Here is a 20,158-nt window from a genome sequence, read left to right on the forward strand (position 1 = left end):
TGTCCTTCTCAAACTTGTCATTTTTAATTATTAGATTTTTTTTTAAAGGAAAACATGAGATGAGCAGATCGGAGCTACACTGATAATCCTTCCTCCTCATCTCTGCAATACTGTCTCATTATACTTGTATCCTAATTCTACTTTTCCACCTAGGCCCTGATGTTAAATTCCATGACTTATTCATGACTTTCATTAATTTCATTAACTTGAGATAACCTCTCTGTAGAAGGGGCTTGCAAGAAGAGCAACATAACGAATGTTCTCAATCAATTAAACAAGTTGTAAAATAGCATTCAGGTATATCCCTATAAGGAGACCATTTAAGTAAATGTAGCTTTTTTAAACTGCACAACATAAGTTTGTTCAATGTTTGGACGGTGGATTTTAATACCCCTAAGAGTTCCATGTTTTCCACAAATTCCATTCACAGTGGTAACCTTGGTAATTTCATAAAAAAACATGGTTCATAAGGAATAGGGTACACATTGTTATTTTTTTTAATTCCTATTCAACAGATAGTTAAAGAGAGAAAGCAATAAGATGCCAGATTTTAATTATGGGTCAAACATTTCACATGCTTGATCACTTTGAAAAAGGTGACAAAAAGCAAAAAGATCACATTTTGCCCACTGTGCAAATAACCATGTGTCAGACTCCCACAGAAATGCCAGCAAGGCCATGGTAGTCTCAACATAAGGAGACCTCCTCTAGAGACCTTTCTAATCATCATTATAATTATCATGAAAGTACAAAGTGGTGACTCACGCAGGCACTGAGGCAGGTCCCCGCTCCAGCTCCCGTTCCCTGTGCAGGTGAGCACAGCGGGGAAGGACAGCTCGTAGCCTGGCAGACAGCTGTAGCTCACGCTGGTACCCCACTCCAGCACTGAGCCCTCCAGGAGGCTGTTGGCTATGGGTGGGGGTGTAGGACACGTCACTACTGTGGGAAGAGTGAGGGCACAGTCAAGCTTAATAAATACAAATCAATGCAGACAACTTGTCAGTCATGTTCTAGAGAAGACCAGGATCAAAAGCATTGTAGAGAAAAAGAAAGACACACATCAGAGCACAGCCGGTCCTTATTGAGAAACAAAAGTGTCCACATGTTAAAAATACAGCTGGGAAAGTGAATTAGCTTTAATTCATTAAACATCAATTAAACAGAAACGTCTAGGATAAGTCATTGCAAATTTTCAATCAAAGATATTGCGACTATAGTGCAAAGAAATAGACATTTCTAAGGTAAAAGTTTAAAACAATAATTGGGGGGGGGGGGTCGGAAGCTAAGATAAAGGAGTTTTGAGGTGCAATTGAAATCCTTGATATGTTTGGGGTACTGTGTTGGGATTGTACAGTGTATGGATCTTTCTCATAGTCCCACCCGTAATAAATGTTTTGTTCAAGATATTTCAAAGTAAAAACTATGATTTAAAGCAAGATTACTTCATTGGATAAATGTTATTGTCTTGAGAAGATGCGGTTATACACCCCTGGACGTAGGGCTGCACGATATTGAAAAAAACTGACATTGCGATATTCTTTCCCCCTGCGATATATATTGCGTTTTTTTAACTATATTTAACCAGATGAAGGATTTTAGTCACGGACGTCTAGATCTTAACTGGTTGACTCATCATACCTTAAGTCATGATCTAACATGTCATGATAATGCATGTTGCTTACCCTCAAATAAGGGGGTTCATGTGTAAATGAAGAAGAGTGGTGTCTAGAAGAAATCCAAGAGATTAAACGTATTACATTAAACTATAGGAAGCTTCATTATCACATTAGGGAATTAACATATGTGACCAAATAGGTAATTTAACTTTTTATTCCACAATTAAAACCTTTTTTGTGCAAATAGCAGCGAAGTAGTGGACATTTTTTAAACAACATTATAAAAATAAAATTAAGAACAGCTATACACCAGCTCCTTTATGCCGTTTTGAACCTTTCTCATATGGTGTAACACCGGCAAAGGCATCTGAAATAGTTGTTTGCTGTGCATGCAGACTCAGAGCCTGCATGTCACTCCACTCAAGTACCCTTTGACATGAGAGCAAGTTTTCCTTTTGTAGCAAGCAGCAAAATAATTTAATCGATATAGAATAAAACATTTTTTTTTTAAATCGCACGTCCCTGCGATGTGAATATCGCGCATGCACATATCGCGGTTATCGCCATGACACGGTATATAGTTCAGCCCTACCTGGACGCAAGCGTAAAGGACTAGAAAAGGTCCTTATAACAACACTGTTGGTTGCTTTTATCTTTGTACAATTAAAACAAAACAGCTACAGGGAGAGATACAAGCCACTGTTGAAGCTTGGAGATAATTACTAGGATTTATGTGGATTTAAAGGGATATGGCAAATTCCTGGTCTTTCCATTTTTAATCAAAATTGTATCAATGGAGGTGGCAGTGATGGAGAGAGAGGGTGATGGTGGTGTTAAAGATAATTAAACAATTGTAATGAAATCACTTTGTATCCAATAGATGGTTATTTTTACAGGTTTCGTTTTCCCATTAAATTCTGAATGATAAAGTGTCCCAGGGGGCATAAGTGTTACATCTTTTTAAGACACAACAGGACGGAAGTTAGCCTTCAAGCTGGTTAAACAAAAACAACCTGTCCAATCTGTTATGCTTTACATTTCAGGGCATTTTTGCAGATGTCACAAGGAAACAGAGGTGGCACAAATTCCCCATTCTACATAATGTGGATTATTTAGCCCGGGGGAAATTGTCTGTGTTTTGACTGTGTGGGTTTTTTCTGCCTTTTCTGTTAACTGAATTATTTCTATAACAAACTAAAGGAAATCTTGTGTCTGTGTAAGCTGTACACTTTTTGTTCAGTAAATGTAATGAGTGGATGCAAAATAAAGCTCAGTTTGTTCTGACACAATTGGAGATGAACCCATGGGGACGCAGATGGGGTATGGGTTTTAGGGATATGAATAAATTATAGCAGTTGTTTTATACCATTACTATCCTCCCTCAACACCCATCATTTCCCCAAGTTTCTTCATCTTTTAGACATACTCATGCAAGCCAAGGCATTTCAGTCAGGCTGCGTATATCCAAGTAAACTGTCAGTCAAGATAAGATGTTTAGTTTACAAATCCAGTTACTCAAACTGTCATGTTAACACCATGACTGAAGTTAAGGTGTTTAGTGTTTTGGCAGCAACAACAAAACAGCATTTTTCACATTTCAAATGCATGACACAAATACGTAGAATGTGAAGGCAAAGTCTATGGAAATGTTGAAAATGTAAGACCAGTCTGGATCAAGAGTAAGATTTTAGAATTAAACCAAGCGATAACTTATTGGAAATATAATCATCCACAGTTGAACTAAAACGCTATTGCTGACGACCACAGTAAGACTTATTTTGATTAAAATACAATTATTTAAAGGTCCCATGTCTTGGCCATTTCTGCTGATCATAATTCCATTGTTGAGGTCTACTAGAATAGATTTACACTGTTCAATGTTCTAAAATAAAATTGGTTTTTCATCTCTGTATAGCAGGGCTCTCCAACACGTCAGGTAGCTTTTCAGTAGCTCGCCGCTCGATTATCGATTATAGCTTAGTAAGGTTGCTTATTGATTTTTCGGACGCGGCTGGACAATAACGTTTTTTATTTTCAATTTTTTTCTGTCACACGAATAGAGTGGTGAAGTCCCTCCCCTTCCGGGGGACCTCCATGGGACCTTATTTCGAAAAAATCATGTATTGAAGTCAATGGAGAGAGAAAGATTGTCTTTTGATCCAGTTTGAATTGTGCAATGAATTACACATATGATGTTTGTCAATTTAAAAGATCATTTTGCAAGTAAAAAAAGTAAAAATGTGTCTTAAAACTGTGAAGTTACACATTTCTTTGTGTGAAGCGCTCAATGAACTACATCTCTGGTCTCGCATACGTCACCAACATCAAGATGGCCGTCACGTTAGCACATTTCACCTCTTTCTTTCAGAATGAAGTGAAAAGTATTGAAAGAGGTGAAAATCACTACAAGTCTGGCCATGTTGAGAACTGTACATACACAAAAGGGGAGTTAGTCGGTTCCGTAAGAGCCAGCATGCGGGACCGGCTTTACAAGGTTTCGGTGAGTAACACGAGTGTAATGTGTAACGTTAATGTGCGCAACTCTGGGATTTGTAGTCTTTCTAGTTGCGTATTTTTCATAGTCTTATATTTCAAAAGTTTTAAGAAAAACTGTGACTTTTTTGACATGGAAATGATTTTTTAAGATTGACAAACATCATATGTGTAAATCGTGGCACAATTCAAACGGGATCGAAAGATACGTTTTCTCTCTCCATTGACTTCAATACATAATTTTTCAGAAATAAGGTCCCATGGGGCGGAAGTAGATGGGCGTGACTTCGCCACTCTATATCAAATCAAATCAAGTTTTATTTATATAGCACATTTATAAATGATTTTTGGTCGAGCCAAAGTGCTGTATATATAATAAAAATAGCCTACAGTAGAGACACTTTACAGCTAATACAACAGCACAGATTGTTCAGAATATCAGTATGAGAAAAAAAAAACAAGAAAAAAAACGACACCCTCTATCCTTAGAACCGACATCACACACGGAGCAGTCTGCTTTCTCCACCAACACCAGTCCAGAACCAACAGCAGAATGACCCGCTCTGAATCAGGCCATGTCGCTGCGGCTCAGAGACACACAGGGAGGGATTTGTGTTTTTTGAAAAACACTCGTTATCGTCATATCAGGATTTAATCAAGTCTTGGATTGCAGAGTATGAATGTCCTCTTGCTATTTTCAGTTGATAAATACTTGTGTAAAGTTTGTGAAGGCAGGAGGAGAGCTTTCTCTTCTCCGTTCCTCCAAACCCCGCCCCCTCCCTGAAAATAATGAGTGACAGGCTGATAGTGACCCGATAGAAACTTTATTATTAACTTAATCAGTGATTGAGATATATGATGAAGCTAACTTAATCTCATACATTCATGGGATGTATGTAACAGTAAGACTGTAAGTGTGCCCACATGAGGTATTTTAGTTTTTATAATGCTGTTGTAAATACTCCTGTTGTCTGCTGTGCTCTGACTTAAGTTGTGTGTGTGATGCCACATTCAAGACATTCATACAGTGTCTTTTATTTTTTAACAGAAGACCGTTGCTAGAAGCTGCAGCTAGACGCCAGAAGTATTAGGTTTTTGTTTTTGAGGATGGAACAATTTCACACACAGATATAGGGAGGCTAGACCTATCCAATGGATTTATGATGGTTAATAATTATTGTCAAGAAGACACTGTTCAGTGTCAATCCTGTGGAGATCTCCAAAAATAATGTTTAGCTTAAGTCTTAGCAAAACACAACATTTCTGGAGACTTGTAGACCCAGAAAACTATAAGAACATCACCAAGCAGCACTGAAAATGTCTGCTTTATTTGGTTCTGTTCTACAGACCTTTGCCAAGCAGCTTTTTCTGACATGGATGTCATGACATCTAAATACAGAACAAGACTGACTGATTAACATTTAAATGACTATTAGAGTGAACCTAACACCTCTATGGTGGACTCCATGCAGCATCATTCATCTCACTAACTGTAAAAAAGAGTGAAATGCTTGTAAGGTGGTGATTAAGGACATTTATGTGAATTTTCAGTGATGTACTCACTATGTGGGCCATTATAATATGTGAGACATTTTCGTTTTCTTGGACCTTGATGTGAAGTTAAGGTTTTGGATAAGCTTTAGGTATTGCAATTTCACACGTGTACAAAACTATAGCTTAATTCAACTGATGAGGGCTATAAATGTAAGCGATGTGATGCAAGTAGCTCTTGGCCACTTTCATTTTTTCAAAGTAACTCTCTGATGAAAAAAGGTTGTAGAACCCCGCTGTATAGTATGTGTATTCACTCTCTGTCCTACACGCCTTGTTGGAGCTCCTACCCCCTCCTCCCTATGAGCCTGCTGTGCTCTGATTGGTCAGCTCGCCCACTCTGTTCTGATTAGTCAACCACCGTTACAGCTGAACATCAGTGTTTATCTTTTACAATGGCATTTGTTAGCAACCATAAAAGAACACCAGTAATAACAAGCAGATGAGAATGCTGCGTGGGGTCTGGGTGCCGTGTTGGCGTGACGTTGCAGGGCTCGCTGGTCCGCCCTGTGGGGCTCGAGGAGCGGACAGTGTGAACTGGTTTCGTTTCTTGGTTAAACACAGGAGGAAATCCACCTCACACTGTCCACTCCGGGGACCTCGCGGGGCGGACTCGTGAGCTCTGTAATGTCCCGCTAACGATGGCACTTGTCTATATCCAGCATCCAGGGAAACACAGCGTGAGATCCACAATACTGTCCGCTCTCGGAGTCTCGCGGGGCGGACTCCTGAGCTGCTCGGGAGTCCACCCTGGCAGAGGGTGTGCCTATTGTTCTATAGCTGTGTGCCAATTGGTCCATTTGAACTTAGTGACGTCAATAGGCCCTGGAAGAAACAAATGGAAAAAGAAAAATCTACAACGAGGCGTTCTGGGGCAGCATAGACACATATTTTCTGTGTTAGAGTTGTACTCGCTACAGGGTGTACTTTGAGGGTTTGTGACTCTGCAGATTGTTTACATGCAGAAAAAGCTACATAACACACAAGGGGACAGGTAATAACCAGAAAAGTATGACATGGGACCTTTAAAACTATGATGTATAGAGAGAATAAAGGCAAACAATGTGGACATACATGACACTACAGTTGCACGACTCCTGACATTTCCCTGTGTTTTTTATTTCTGTTGTAAATTATTGTCTTTTATTTTGATTGTAGTGATGTGTTTTTATTACATGTACAGCACTTTGGCTCGACCAAAAATCGATGTGCTATATAAATAAAACTTGATTTGATTTGATACATTGCTGCAACAAGGCTTCCTTTCTTAGGATAGTGATAATTTGAGGTGGGCACAGGATAGACAACTGTTTTGCCTCACAGACTTCCTCTACATAACTTACAGTAATGTGGAGCAACCCACAGTGGGATATTCTCACATTCTCTCCAAGGTGGAACCATCTTTTGTTGTTGTTTGGCAGCAGATCCGAAAAGATTTCCAATGGCAGCAGTATACAGTCTATATGCTTCAGATGTATGCTATATTTGGAAAATATATTTTGGCCATGATGAATACTAAATCAAAGACAAAAGGCAGAACACCACTGATGTGGCAATCTGTTTTTTCAACTTCTTTTTATGTAATGTAATTGTTTTTCTTTGACGTAAAAAGTGCCTTCGTTGTGGGATTTCATGTTGTTGCTCTAGAACCTGGGGGAAAAAAAACACTTCATTGAAACTACGTCTGCCTGGTTGGATGCTGTAAAGTAAAACGTTGTTTTAAGTGTGTATGTGTGCCTCTACAGTCTTGTCCGTGTGAAAGAAAGGAAAGAGAGAGAAAAAGACGGAGGAAGAATATGGGAGCACACAAGCAAGTAGGCAAATGTAGCTGATTAGAGGAGTAGGCCTGATAATCCTATAAGCACGGCATCAAAAATGACTTTATATAATAAGGAAAAAAAAGGCATGGGTGGCAGGCAGAAATGAATGGGAAGTGAAGAGTGTCCCCATTTTCCTAAGTAGTTCTAAGCAGCATTAGTGCCTCTTAGCTGAACACGCCAAACCTGGGATTCAAACTGAATCCTTGCCGGGCGAGGCTTAGGATGTGTCACTGGCATTGTGTGTATGCAATCCCACACAAACAGCGTGGCCATCACTGATGCATACACACTGTGTTTAATATTATGCACCCAGTCGGCACACGTAAAAACCTCTTTGACTATTTAGTCTCAAATTCTCTCTCTACCGCTCTTTCCGTGGAATATCGGCTCATATCCCTATGGCACATCATCTGAAATAACGACAAGATGACAGATGCCCCGCATCATTACAATTCCCCCCCCCCCCCCCCCCCGACTGCTGCACCTTCAACTTGAACCCAATCATGCAAAAGAAAAAGGCAAGTGATCTTATTGGAAGAGGCATTGTTTTCAGTTTCAGATGCAATAAATATTGAAAATTGAAATGTTGTCAGTCTTTTTCTTAGACATCTTGCTGCGTGGGATGTCAGTGAGAGAGATGATAAAAAGGCTGTGATTACCAGCGGGCTGTTCTATTGCTTGTGCTAGATAGTCTTAGAAATAGACCAAAGGAGAGGAAATGAGCAACGACAAGGAGAAAATAAAGCATAACATATCCAAGCTCTATACCCCAATCCAGAATGATACATTTAAAACAATTATATAGAGCACACACTGTTTAATCAAACTTGAAAAATGAATAAATCCCTTGTAAAAAAGAGTAAGTAAGTAAGAGCAGCGACGAGACTAAGAGGAGGTGAGGAGGGACCCTCTGCTCTCTGACTAATGCATACCGGTCAGAACGGGCTGAAAGCGGTGGGAGCAAATGGGAAGGTGTGTAAGCCTCCGTGTCTATGTGTGCATGAGAGAGACACTTGTGTAATTGAATGCCCTCATGTCATTGTATGTATGCACGGTGAGTGTGTGATGACAATGGTGGCTAGGCTCTAGGGTCTCTCTACACACCACCCCCCCCACCCAGAGGAGCAGCACCGGGGCTGAGTGCCAGAGCTGTTGCGATAGCTGTCAAGGATTAGAGCTCAGAGGTTACACACACACACACACACACACACACACACACACACACACACACACACACACACACACACACACACACACACACACACACACACACACACACACACACACACACACACACACACACACACACACACACACACACACACACACACACACACACACACACACACACACACACACACACACACACACACACACACACACACACACACACACACACACACACACACACACACACACACACACACACACTCACACTGTCTCCCTTTGTTACAAATGCCTTGGGTAACAGTAATGCGACCATAGATACACCCAACAACTGCAACGTACTGCAGAACAGGGGGCATTAATAATGAAAGGTGCCCATGAAATATTACAAATCAGTGTCAGTTTGGATGTTGTTAACTTCTGGGCAAGGTTATACAAGGAGCCGGAGGAGGGCAAGAAGTGTGTGGCTTAAAACCACAATTCCATGTGAGTTGAGCAAAAGAAAAGTGAAGACACATAGTACTTCTGCAAATAACAGCATTATGTATACTATATATGTATAAACAGCATGACTAGCTCAGGATCAAATGGAATATTGTTTTTAATATTTGATGATCGTGTCTGTTGGATTTTTCATAGTTTGCCTTACTGTAACTTATCTGCGCACATTTCTGCATTGTTCCCACCCATATGCATGTCCGTCAAACACTCTGCCTCTTGTTCTCTCAAGGTCAATTTTTCCTTTGCCATTTCTCAAGAGGCAAATACATCGCCACCCTTTCTTCTCTGTAACTGAGGCAGCAGCCTTGGTACAGTTCCTAAGCAACAATAAGCCAACATTTGCCTCGTGGGCTCTTCTCTTTGCTGCTGTAGTGTTCGCTGCACAAGTTAATCTTCCCTGCAATACTTACTTTTGGGTGTCGATGGCAGACATGCTAATCTATGCCTCTGCTCGAGCGTCATAAATCATAGAGTGATGTAGCGCTGATGGGCGTACAACAGCTAAGTCCTCTTAGTGGATTTTCCAACTCTGACGTAAATCAAGCTCATAGAGTGCGTGCGCAGAAACTTTAAGAGAGAGGAAGCCAATGATTAACTGTTAGGAGTACAATTAGAGGCATCCTTGTTGTGATGAAGAGGACTTGTTAGCCATCCATCATGAGGTGTCAGAGGAACTTTTAGCTTCTGGCTACGTACCAGCACAGGTGCAACAACTCTAGATGCAGGTGTGGGTGAAATCACTATGTCCCAGATCAAGGGCTCTAAAAAAGTATTACCTCCCTTTTTTCTTTTCTGAAAGCCAGTCGAGTGAGGCTTTCTTTTATCTAGGGACTCATTAAATATAGTAGCACTTTTGTAATGTAGTGATTCACTGGACACCATTTTGCAAAACACATTCAAAATTGCATGAAATGTTTATGTGGGTGTATGTTTATACTTAATATCCGAATATAGGCGCCTGCATTTGTGAAGTGACTGTAGAGATTCAACCTTATGTGTTGTTGGTAATTCCGTTATCAACACACTGAAGCACACAATATGACGCTATGCGAGCATATAGAAGTTCTGTGTCACCTTGCTTTCTAATCTTATTAGATTTCATGAAGTAAGCATGTACTTTATTTTGCATGTGACAGTGAGCTAAGATACCAAGGTTGTTACAGAACGGTCTGATGGTTATCAAGGTTGACTGTCTAGCGTCCACAATGCAGTGTATGGGAGTGTGTGCATTTTGTGGGTGGTTATTACCTTTGCACGCTGGCATGGTGCCACTCCAGGTGCCATTTCTGGTGCAGGTCCTTGCGTCAGCGCTGTCCTCTCCGATCATCACGTACCCAGGCTGACACATGTACGTCACATTCTGGCCCACCGTGAACTCTTCTCCAAATCTGAGTCCATTTGCTGGGATACCGGGGTCGCCACAGGTGATCACTGTCATCGGTCGTGAAATATAAGGAACTTGCATCAGATATCACATTCAATTGTGTTGAGAAGTGACATACTGATTTGTCACTGAGTTACAATATGATATATAACCTATATTTAAAATAAAACATACATTTTAAATATATTTTCTGAAGACAGGGAGGGCATGCGTTTCATTATAGAATTGTTCTTCTTTTAAGCTTTTCCATGCGAGGTTGGTGGTTTCCTTATCTTGCATTTGTTCATTTAAGCCAACAGGGCATTATCATGCACTTGCTAATTTTGTGCAGCTAAAGGCAAAAATGGTGGGTGGAGATTAATAATCATCCTCTCGACCACATATTTAGTCTGAACGTTTTCCTGGTGCCAAATACAGCATGATGAATATGGCTTACTGAACATAGCATCATTGAGTTTTTCCACCAAATAGGAGTTCATTGTGGGAAAAAAATGTTTCCACTGGACAGTATAATAAACATGCAACTACGTATTCGGCATTAAATAAAAGTCTTCTTGACAATTCCTTATTAAAATGCAACAACACTTGCAGTATGAACATTGTATAGCAGCCTTGTATTAGTTTTGCATGATTCTATAAACCGACATTAAAATATAAAAGTTTTGTGCAGCAGATTTTTACAAATTAGATTGCCTAGATTGCCTGTGCATATGCTGGGAAATAAAAATAACTAAACAATGATTTTCACGGCGTCTATTATGATGTTCAATTATGTGGAGAAAGGAGATATTGATAGGCATTGATTATACAGGTGTAGCCATATTAGCCTATTAGGCATCATCACACAGCATCCGTTGTGCTGCCTGTTTTGTTATAGTATTCCTAATAGCTATATTCTGTTGTATCTATATAATCCCCTTCTATGCACCTGGTTGTATCATTTTGGAGATATTGGAAAATATTTTGTCTGAATAAAAAAAAAACGACTAAATAAAGTATTGTTGGGAAGCTCCTCTCCCTCACTCATTCTGGTTCAGTCTCTTTTTTCACATGGCTATTCTTGGCTTCTTCTTCTTCTTCTTCTTCTTCTTCTTCTTCTTCTTCTTCTTATGGCACCATTTCTCCAAAGTAAACAGATGGCCGAGTGTTGGCCCAGTACACAGTTAGGTCTTAAACTAGTGCTATCTCTGAAGTGTAAATTGCCATCCTGCATTTGATTGCTTTTTCATAGACCTTGTTTAATCTTACAGACCTAATTTGTGTATACTTATTACAAAATCATTCCCGACTTGTTCACTTTCATGTAAGAAGCCAGTTTGATGCATATGGCTGTCCCTGCTAACGCCTCTTCCCTTAAATCAATTTCTGTTTGTTTATTTTCAACTGCTGCCAAGGACCTCAACACTTGGACACATTTATCATCGCTGGGTGAATAACTTTGTATCCTGACGAAATACATCAGAGGGCTAGTTGTGAACACAGAAGAGAAGTCTGGTCTCTCTTTGCCACCACCTGAGGTTTCGAGTTAATAGCTGTTCAATCCTGCTCACTTTCTAGTGAATTTATACCAACAGTTAAAACAGTACCCTGCTGAAAATCTTGTTATATGGATGATTATATGTGTAGCCCTGATGTTTGTTTGATCTATGGCACAGGTTTATATGGTTATTTGATGTGTGCTATCTGATAAGGAATTCCATTTTACATCCACCTCAAAGTAACCGCATTATGGCACCTGTAATCTATGTCATTTGATTGAATTACAGTACAGTTACAATTGATATGTTTGATAAGCAATGAGTCATGTTTGAGTCAATGGTTTTTCTTTTTTACAAAAGCTCTGCTGTGTGCATTTTATGGAAATGGTTTGTGTGAGTAATAAAACCAACCTGTCTTGGGCTTTCCTGATTGTGCAGATAATGAATTCATTTTTTGGGTCAGTTACTCTAAATCAAGCAAGAACATATTTTCCTGCTCATACTGAAAGTGGTATTTATCCACGCACATAGTAATTAACTGAACAAGAAATTGTTTATCTAGGCAACAATATCCTTGTTACTTAATGAATCCCAGATCCAGTGTACTATACCCATCATTCCATCCCGACTTTAGTTAGAAATATGAAAAGGTAAAACTGATGTGCACTTTGTTAATGAGCATTCAGAAAATATATGTTAAACTGTGCAGTCTAACAGCCAATAATTTAGTTTGTATAGAAATTACAGTTATTACTATCAGACAAGCCTGAATAAGCACTGAGACCAGAACACCCAGGTTCCCAAACGGCACATATTCTGCAAATAAACACGAACCAAACAGCACTGCAGGCCACTTGGCAGGATAAATAAGTGTACTGTTGAGCAGATGTTTTTAATGCACTTCAAGCACTTTATTTAGTGGGTTGTTTGATATTCCTGCTAATTTCCCTACAGGTGCTAGTGTTTTATCTATGTTGTTCTCTATGGTCTGCTGTGTTTTATTTGATTTGATTTTACCCATTTGTTTTATGCTTTAACGACTATGTTATGGTTATGGATATTAACTGTCTGTTTTATACTTTTTTTAAAGTATGATGTGCTTTATGAGTGAGTGGCTTTACTATTTGTCTTGCTTTGTCTTTGCTTAAGATGCTCACTGAGAAATATTCAAATCAGTCATGTTGATATGGCAATAAAGTATGAAATAAAAATGGATGGAATAAATTGGAATAAAACAACCTGAAGAAGGCCATTTGTGCAGCATTATTTGTTAACATATAATTGAATGTTTTTCTACTTCCTGCCAGAATATTGATTTGGAGCTTCTTTTTTAAAGTATTTATTCTTAAACCATAATTTCAGCTGCACTGATATGAACTTTTGGGTTTTTTTATGGAAAGGAGCATATGTATTAACTCTGTGTATGTTTTGGATGCAGAAATCTTAATCTGTGAATCTTAACAGCGTGGTAAAAGCAACACTTTAATGCTTTAAATATATATATATCATACATTATCCATATGAAATGTAGAGTGCTAGAAGTAGAAAGTGGAATAAAATAATATAATAATGTATTTAAGAATATCCCTATGAGCTTAGTAAATGCACATTCCACAGCTGTTGTAGTGTAACTACATTACTGTATGTGTGAATGCACACATTTTGGTGTGTATACTTAAATGTTTTTGTTTGCGGCAGTTCAGTTCTTCAGTCCACTTTGAATCTGAGCCACACAAATTGGACTGCAACACATTATCTTAAATTAAGCATGATATGTGTCTCCCAACATAAGCCAGAAGCAGCTGGCATGAAATGAAAGACAGCTGAGAAATTTGTATCAACACAAAATGTCTCGTGTGGCTATGGAAGTTGATCTTATTAGATAGAGTGACAGGAAAAGCATGTGTGTACTGTGCATGAATGCAAATGTTTCTGTTTCTGTCTATCAGCAGTACTTTTTTTTTTTAAACAGTCAGTCAGCACAATGCAGAGAGGCTGTAGGCTGTTGACTTCTCAACAACTCAACTATACAGCTTTTTAATTTACAACATTGACTTGCTCCCAGAACAACAGGTTACTGGGAGAAAATAGGTTACGGCAGGAATTCAGGGGAATGTACATGCACTGCAGTAACTGCTCCAAGTAAAACCTGCATTCAAATGCGTTGGTCAGTAACAGATCTCTGTATGTCCAACTGCATGATTTTTTGTAACTATGCTAATTTATTGTAAGCGAGTTAGTGACAAACGATGCAGCATTATGAAGAGTTTATTTCCTTTTTATGTCAAAGCATTGATGTGGAAACCAATTTAGACTTATTTCAGTTTTAGTCAGACTTTTAATTTAGTTTTTTTGGAAGCTTTATATACACAACTATACGATAAAAATGTTGGTCAATTAAATACGTTTTAGGAATCAGATTGAGGCAGAAATCTGAGTGGTTACTGCTAAATGCACTAATAGGCATTTTGCACGGATGACTTCATTTAATGCTATCTTCCATCCCCACATCCCATTACCCCACATCCACATGGACTGTGCTGGTGGTTAAATGGTGAGAGGAAAGAAATTGAGAAGACAAGAGAAGAATACAAGAACAAGTAAAAAGAAAGGAGAAGAAATCATTAGGATTGTAGCACGTTACAAGATAAACCGTTTTTGTGTATAATCCCTGTTTACTGTGCGTTTTATAAAGTGCTCTATGGTTTCATTTCACAGTTTAGCGAGCATGTATGTTTCCTAGTGCACTTTCCCTAATTCCCTAAAATGCTCTATACATTTCATTTATGAAACATAAAAAAAAGGAAGGAACACATTTTCTCTCTCCCCTTGAGAAGGTTGTGTGACTTTGATTTGGTAACCTACATGATCGATTACCTATGAACCGTGAAAATGATTGCCTCCTTAATGAAGGCACACTGAGCCAATCTTGGCATCTTGTTGATGTTGATGGCATTTTGATGCCCCTGAACCGACCACTAAAATGTGACCTGATAGCATACAGGAGGGTAGCAATAATACGTTTGGTCATGAGCAGGGTTACAAGTTGGCAAACGAGGCAGGAAAGCTATTCTGCCTTCCTGAATGTTTGATCATTATTATTCAATCCAGCTTTCAATCTTTCTTTCGTCCTCCCTCCATCCCTGTGTATATCTATCCAGAGACTAATTTCATTCCAAAATTGAAAATTATGCCCATACCATTTATCTTTCCTTGTGATTCAATAACAAGAAAGAAGAATGAGGAAAAAAAGAGAAAATGGGGATTTTCAGAGAGAAGAACAATGTGTAATTTTGTTTGATAGTTACCCTCGTGCAAATTGAATATAGATTGGCATACTTCTTAATTACTGCAAGGCTCATTTGATCCAGACAATAAAAAATGCCTGACAGTTCAGACGCTTCGCAGCGAGAGAAGACTCAAAGAGATGTATGCGCTATTTAACACCTCTGTGGATCATTTAGAGCACCTACTTTTGGAAGAAATAGGGAACGAAAAATCAGTCCTGTCTGTCATAGTTCTTTTCAAAGGGGGCTATCTGCTTTACTCTATACATTACAAGTCTAATTTGTTTATAAAGAATCACAGCAGACTCTTATTGAGATACTGACATACATGGACGACAGTAATTGGGCAGCCAGGATTTACTGCCACGCAGAAAGGGAGCGCATATCTTGTTGTTTTTCAAGCTAAATCAAGATCAGCCAAGCAACAATATATTGTGCTCAGTTGCGTTTCTGTTATTTTGTGCATATAAAACTTACTTGTGCAGTTTGGAGCTGCTCCAGACCATGTTCCATTTGCGAGGCACTGGCGTGTGGGCGAGCCAGTGAGGAAGTAGTCCTCCATACAAGAGTACACGATGGAGTGGGAGAAGGTTGTGCCGTCCACGCGAGAAATACGTCCGTGAGCAGGTGTGGTTGGGTTCCCACACTGTACCGCTGTAACACAGGGGCGAGAAGAGAGGAGGCGAAGGTTAGGGATGTAAAATAGTAATGGATTTTTTATTTTCCATATCAGTGATTCCATGCTCAGGCTGGGACCCCCCAAGGTGGCTGCAACAGCTTCTGAAGGTCTCAAGTTGATGAAGGGCCTGTGAAAAATGTATTCCATCAAAATGGTGTCAATAGTAATATTTATTTATGAAATAATTGCTGTTTTTCTTTTGACCTGATATGATATTTGCTGTTTCTTGACACAGTCTGATGAGCACTCAGGTGGAACAGTGTGGAAAGCGCGGATAGAAATCGTTGACTCAGAGTTCGCCATTATACGCTTGTGCCTCACATCAGGAGATGCAAGGCAGAACTGTTTTTCAGTTTTAAGAGCTTTAAACTAAAGAATCCCAAATCTATAAAGCAATATCTATTTACTAAGAGAGGTTAATGAGCAGGTGTAGTAGTGTTAGACAATTCCCCATCACAGTATCGATGGTTCGCCAGTAAATGAAGTGCAGTTTTTGTATTGTCATGTCTCATAATACATCCCTGGTAATGACAGTTAGTGCTGTATAAAAACAAGAAGAGGAATGTGGGAGTAATTTGAAAATTGGCAGCTGTGATCTAACAATAACAGGGCTTTTAGTTTAAAATGTTGCAAAATTATGAACAGATTTTGAATTATTTTGAATTATGAAATATCACTTGTGAGAAATTAAAGCACACATTGGATTCAGCAACGAGGCAGAATGGCGTGCTTACTACATTAAGGTATCTGTTTTAGCATTTCCAGAATACTCCAACCAAAATGTTTCCCTGAAGAGGAGAAAGGACAGAGTTGTTGTCATGTGTTGTTCTTCTGCTCCATATCATGTCTAATTACCAAACAGATTTGCTCTCTCAATCATCTAATTGCCCGGAAAATCTGAAATAGTGATTCTTGTAGGAGACAGACGTGTAGTTGCGCTGTGGGGATTTCTCAATTATGACATGCATTCACACAAAATTGAATCATAGTACAAACACATCATTCAGGCACGTACACACACACACACACACACACACACACACACACACACACACACACACACACACACACACACACACACACACACACACACACACACACACACACACACACACACACACACACACACACACACACACACACACACACACACACACACACACACACACACACACACACACACACACACACACACACACACACACACACACACACACACACACACCAAGTGCCATCATGCTCACTTTACTGTAACTGCACACACAAGAACATGCACACACACACACACACACACACACGCACACGCACCAACAAATAAAGTATTGTAGCCTTTTTGGCTCCTCTCTTAATAATTCAAGACAGACATGATGACAGACAGACAAAACGGGCCCTGATGGTACTGTAAGATGGATATTAAACTAAATATCCACAGTGACTGTTTTCCAGAGACTGTGAAAGGTTGTGGATAACGGATGGATGGGCTTTAACTGCAGACAGGGCTTTAGATCACAGACAGACAGCACAGAAACTCATTCAGGCTCCAGTGAATTCCTGCCCCCTCCTTCCTGAGGTGGAGGGACATCTAAAACAATCTTTAAATCAGTAGTTCAGCGGGGTGATGGAGAGATAAAAAGGTAGTGGATGAAAGATGTGGGGTAAAAGGAGAGGAGGGAGGGTAAGACTGACCAAAGGAGAGAGAGGGAGAGACAGTGGAGGGACATATTGAGGGAAGAGGACTGGGATGGAGAGAAAGCCAGACAACAAGATTGAGATGGAGAGAATTCAAGGGAGAAGCAAGACAAAAGGCTGACATCAGGGGAAACCCAGCGCAGAGAGTAAAAGACAGAAAAGTAAAAGAGGGAGAACCAAGAAAATGTAACTTCAGGGAAATGCACAAAGGGTAGTTGAAGAGCCTGTTCATTTGACAATCATAAAGAAATGACATTAGCACACGGACAGTAAGTGGAAGAGAGCAGAAGCATTCAAACATTTGCTTCAATATCCGGTTGATCCCTGGGGGTAAGTCATGCAAGATGTGGAGCTGTCGTTCTGTGAACTAATATCTTCAGAATCCACAATGATTCATTTATCACAATACAAATGGAACTTGGCTTTAGGTGTCTAGAATTAATTAATTTTTTGGTTGCAATCTGGAAGCTAGTCACAGTGCATGTGCTGGCAGGAAATACCAGACTGCATCAGAGAGATACTGATCCATCTGCTGCAGTGCTGTGTTAGTGAGCTTTTGCAATCATTTGTGTGTGTAGGTGTGGATTCACATGAGCACCTGCCTTTACACTGTGTGCTCATTCAGACTCGCAGGGTGCCCATGTACTGCATACGGTTTTTGATACCACAGCTGGTGCAAGTTTATGTAATATAACAAAACATTACTTTTGGATAAAAGAAGTATATAAACAGTTCTAAACAAAATAAAATTGGGGTACTTTACTGATTTTTTTTAATAATCATAACAATTATTACACTATTATACAAATTACACTGTGTGCAAAGTGAGTATTTGGACCATATCCTAATTTTAATGCACATTTTCCAACTCCAAGCTGTATAAACTTGAATGCGTATTGGATTTAAGATATCAGGTGATGTGTATTTGTGTAATGAGGGAGGGTTTAGCCTAAGGAGATCAACACCCTACATGAAGGTGTGCATAACTATTACACAGCTCATTTGTCTCGTTCAAAATGGCCAAAAAAGAGATTTAACTGACTCTGAAAAGTCAATTTTTTTTTAAATGTCTTTCAGAGGGATGCAACATCTTGAAATTGCTAAGATATTGGGTCGTGATCATAGAACCCTCAAACGTTTTGTCTCAAATACTCAAAAGGGTCGCAGGAAACATATTGAGAAAAAAGACACTTATTAAATGGAAAAGATTTGAGAAAAATCTAACGTGATATTCCAGAACTGTAACCAACATGGAGTGCCCAGAAGTACAAAGTGACATGGCCAACGTAAGGAAGGCTGAAACCCTGAACACTACTGAACAAGACACATAAGGTGAAACGTCAAGATTGGGCCAAGAAATATTTTTCAAAGGCTTTAAGGACTGATGAGATGAGAGTGACTCTGACCGGCCAGATGGGTGGATGCTGGATCAGTAAAGGGCACAGAGCTTTACTTTGACTCAGACACCATGGAGGTGGGGTACTGGTATGGGCTGGTATTATTAAAAATGAGCTAGAGCTTTTTCGGGTTAAAGATGGACTCAAAATCAGCTCACAAAAATCCACTGCCATTTTTTATAAGGCATTTTTGTTCGAGCAATGGTACAGGAAAAAACTCTGCGTCTTTCAAGAAGACCATGATTTGTATGCAGGACAATGTTCCATTGCATTTATCAAAATAATTCACAGCGTGGTTAGCCAGTAAAGGCCTTAAAGATGAAATAATAATGACATGGCCTCCTTACTCACCTGACCTAAACCCTATTGAGAACTTGTGGGCCCTTCTTAAACAAGAGATGTACAGTGAAGGAAGACAATACAGCTCTCTGAACAGTGTCTGGGAGTTTTGAGTTGCTGCTGCAACAAAAGGTGATCGTCAACAGATCAAGAAACTGACAGACTCGATGAATGGAAGGCTTGTGACTGCCATGGAAGAGAAGGGTGGCTATATTTGTATCTGGTCTCGTTTTTTTAAATGTCAGAAATGTTTATTTGTAAGTTTTGAGTTGTTTGTTTATTATTCTCTCCATAGTGATCAAGTGAGATGGGAACATTTTCATTTCTCATTTAGTTGCATAATAATTCTGCCCACCAATAGCTACCCAATAATTGTGCACAGGATTGTGTTCTCATTCGTAACACTCCGTTCGATGTCTCACTATGGGATGCGCCTGATCGCGGAGCAAACAGAAGCATCAATCTCATTACGCCAATCCTGATTGGCTGGTGATCTTGACGTCAGCGTCAGGGAATCCACCCACCCTATAAGTAGCTTGCGCCACGTCGCAGCGTCATTCAAACACCTCTTCTCGCTTCAGAGCACATCTCGATATATCAGTAGCCGGGCTAGCTTAACAGTCCACAGACTGAACCCAAAGCTAACTTTCGGTCGACGGGTGCTCGCCGGCTACTTTTCTGCTTCGCAAGAAGACTGTTAATACTAACACACCAGTTAGTATTACAATCTACCTCGCTTCTTTCTTCGGAAATAAAA

At 39.6% G+C, this 20,158-nt stretch overlaps 1 protein-coding gene across 1 annotated transcript in view; it reads right to left on the bottom strand.

Moving 5' to 3' along the window:
* LOC307046356 (CUB and sushi domain-containing protein 3-like) overlaps positions 1-20,158 on the bottom strand; it is a 233,023-nt gene that overhangs the window by 27,006 nt on the left and 185,859 nt on the right. Inside the window, exons 58-60 of the mRNA XM_079692754.1 lie at positions 15,775-15,951; positions 10,397-10,579; positions 620-939 (exon numbers count right to left, since the gene is read on the bottom strand). Of these exons, the coding sequence (XP_079548880.1) occupies positions 620-939; positions 10,397-10,579; positions 15,775-15,951 (680 nt within the window). The remainder of the gene's footprint in view (positions 1-619; positions 940-10,396; positions 10,580-15,774; positions 15,952-20,158) is intronic.

The sequence above is a fragment of the Notothenia rossii genome, assembly GCF_949606895.1.
Source record: "Notothenia rossii genome assembly, chromosome: 7".
NCBI classification, from domain to species: domain Eukaryota; kingdom Metazoa; phylum Chordata; class Actinopteri; order Perciformes; family Nototheniidae; genus Notothenia; species Notothenia rossii.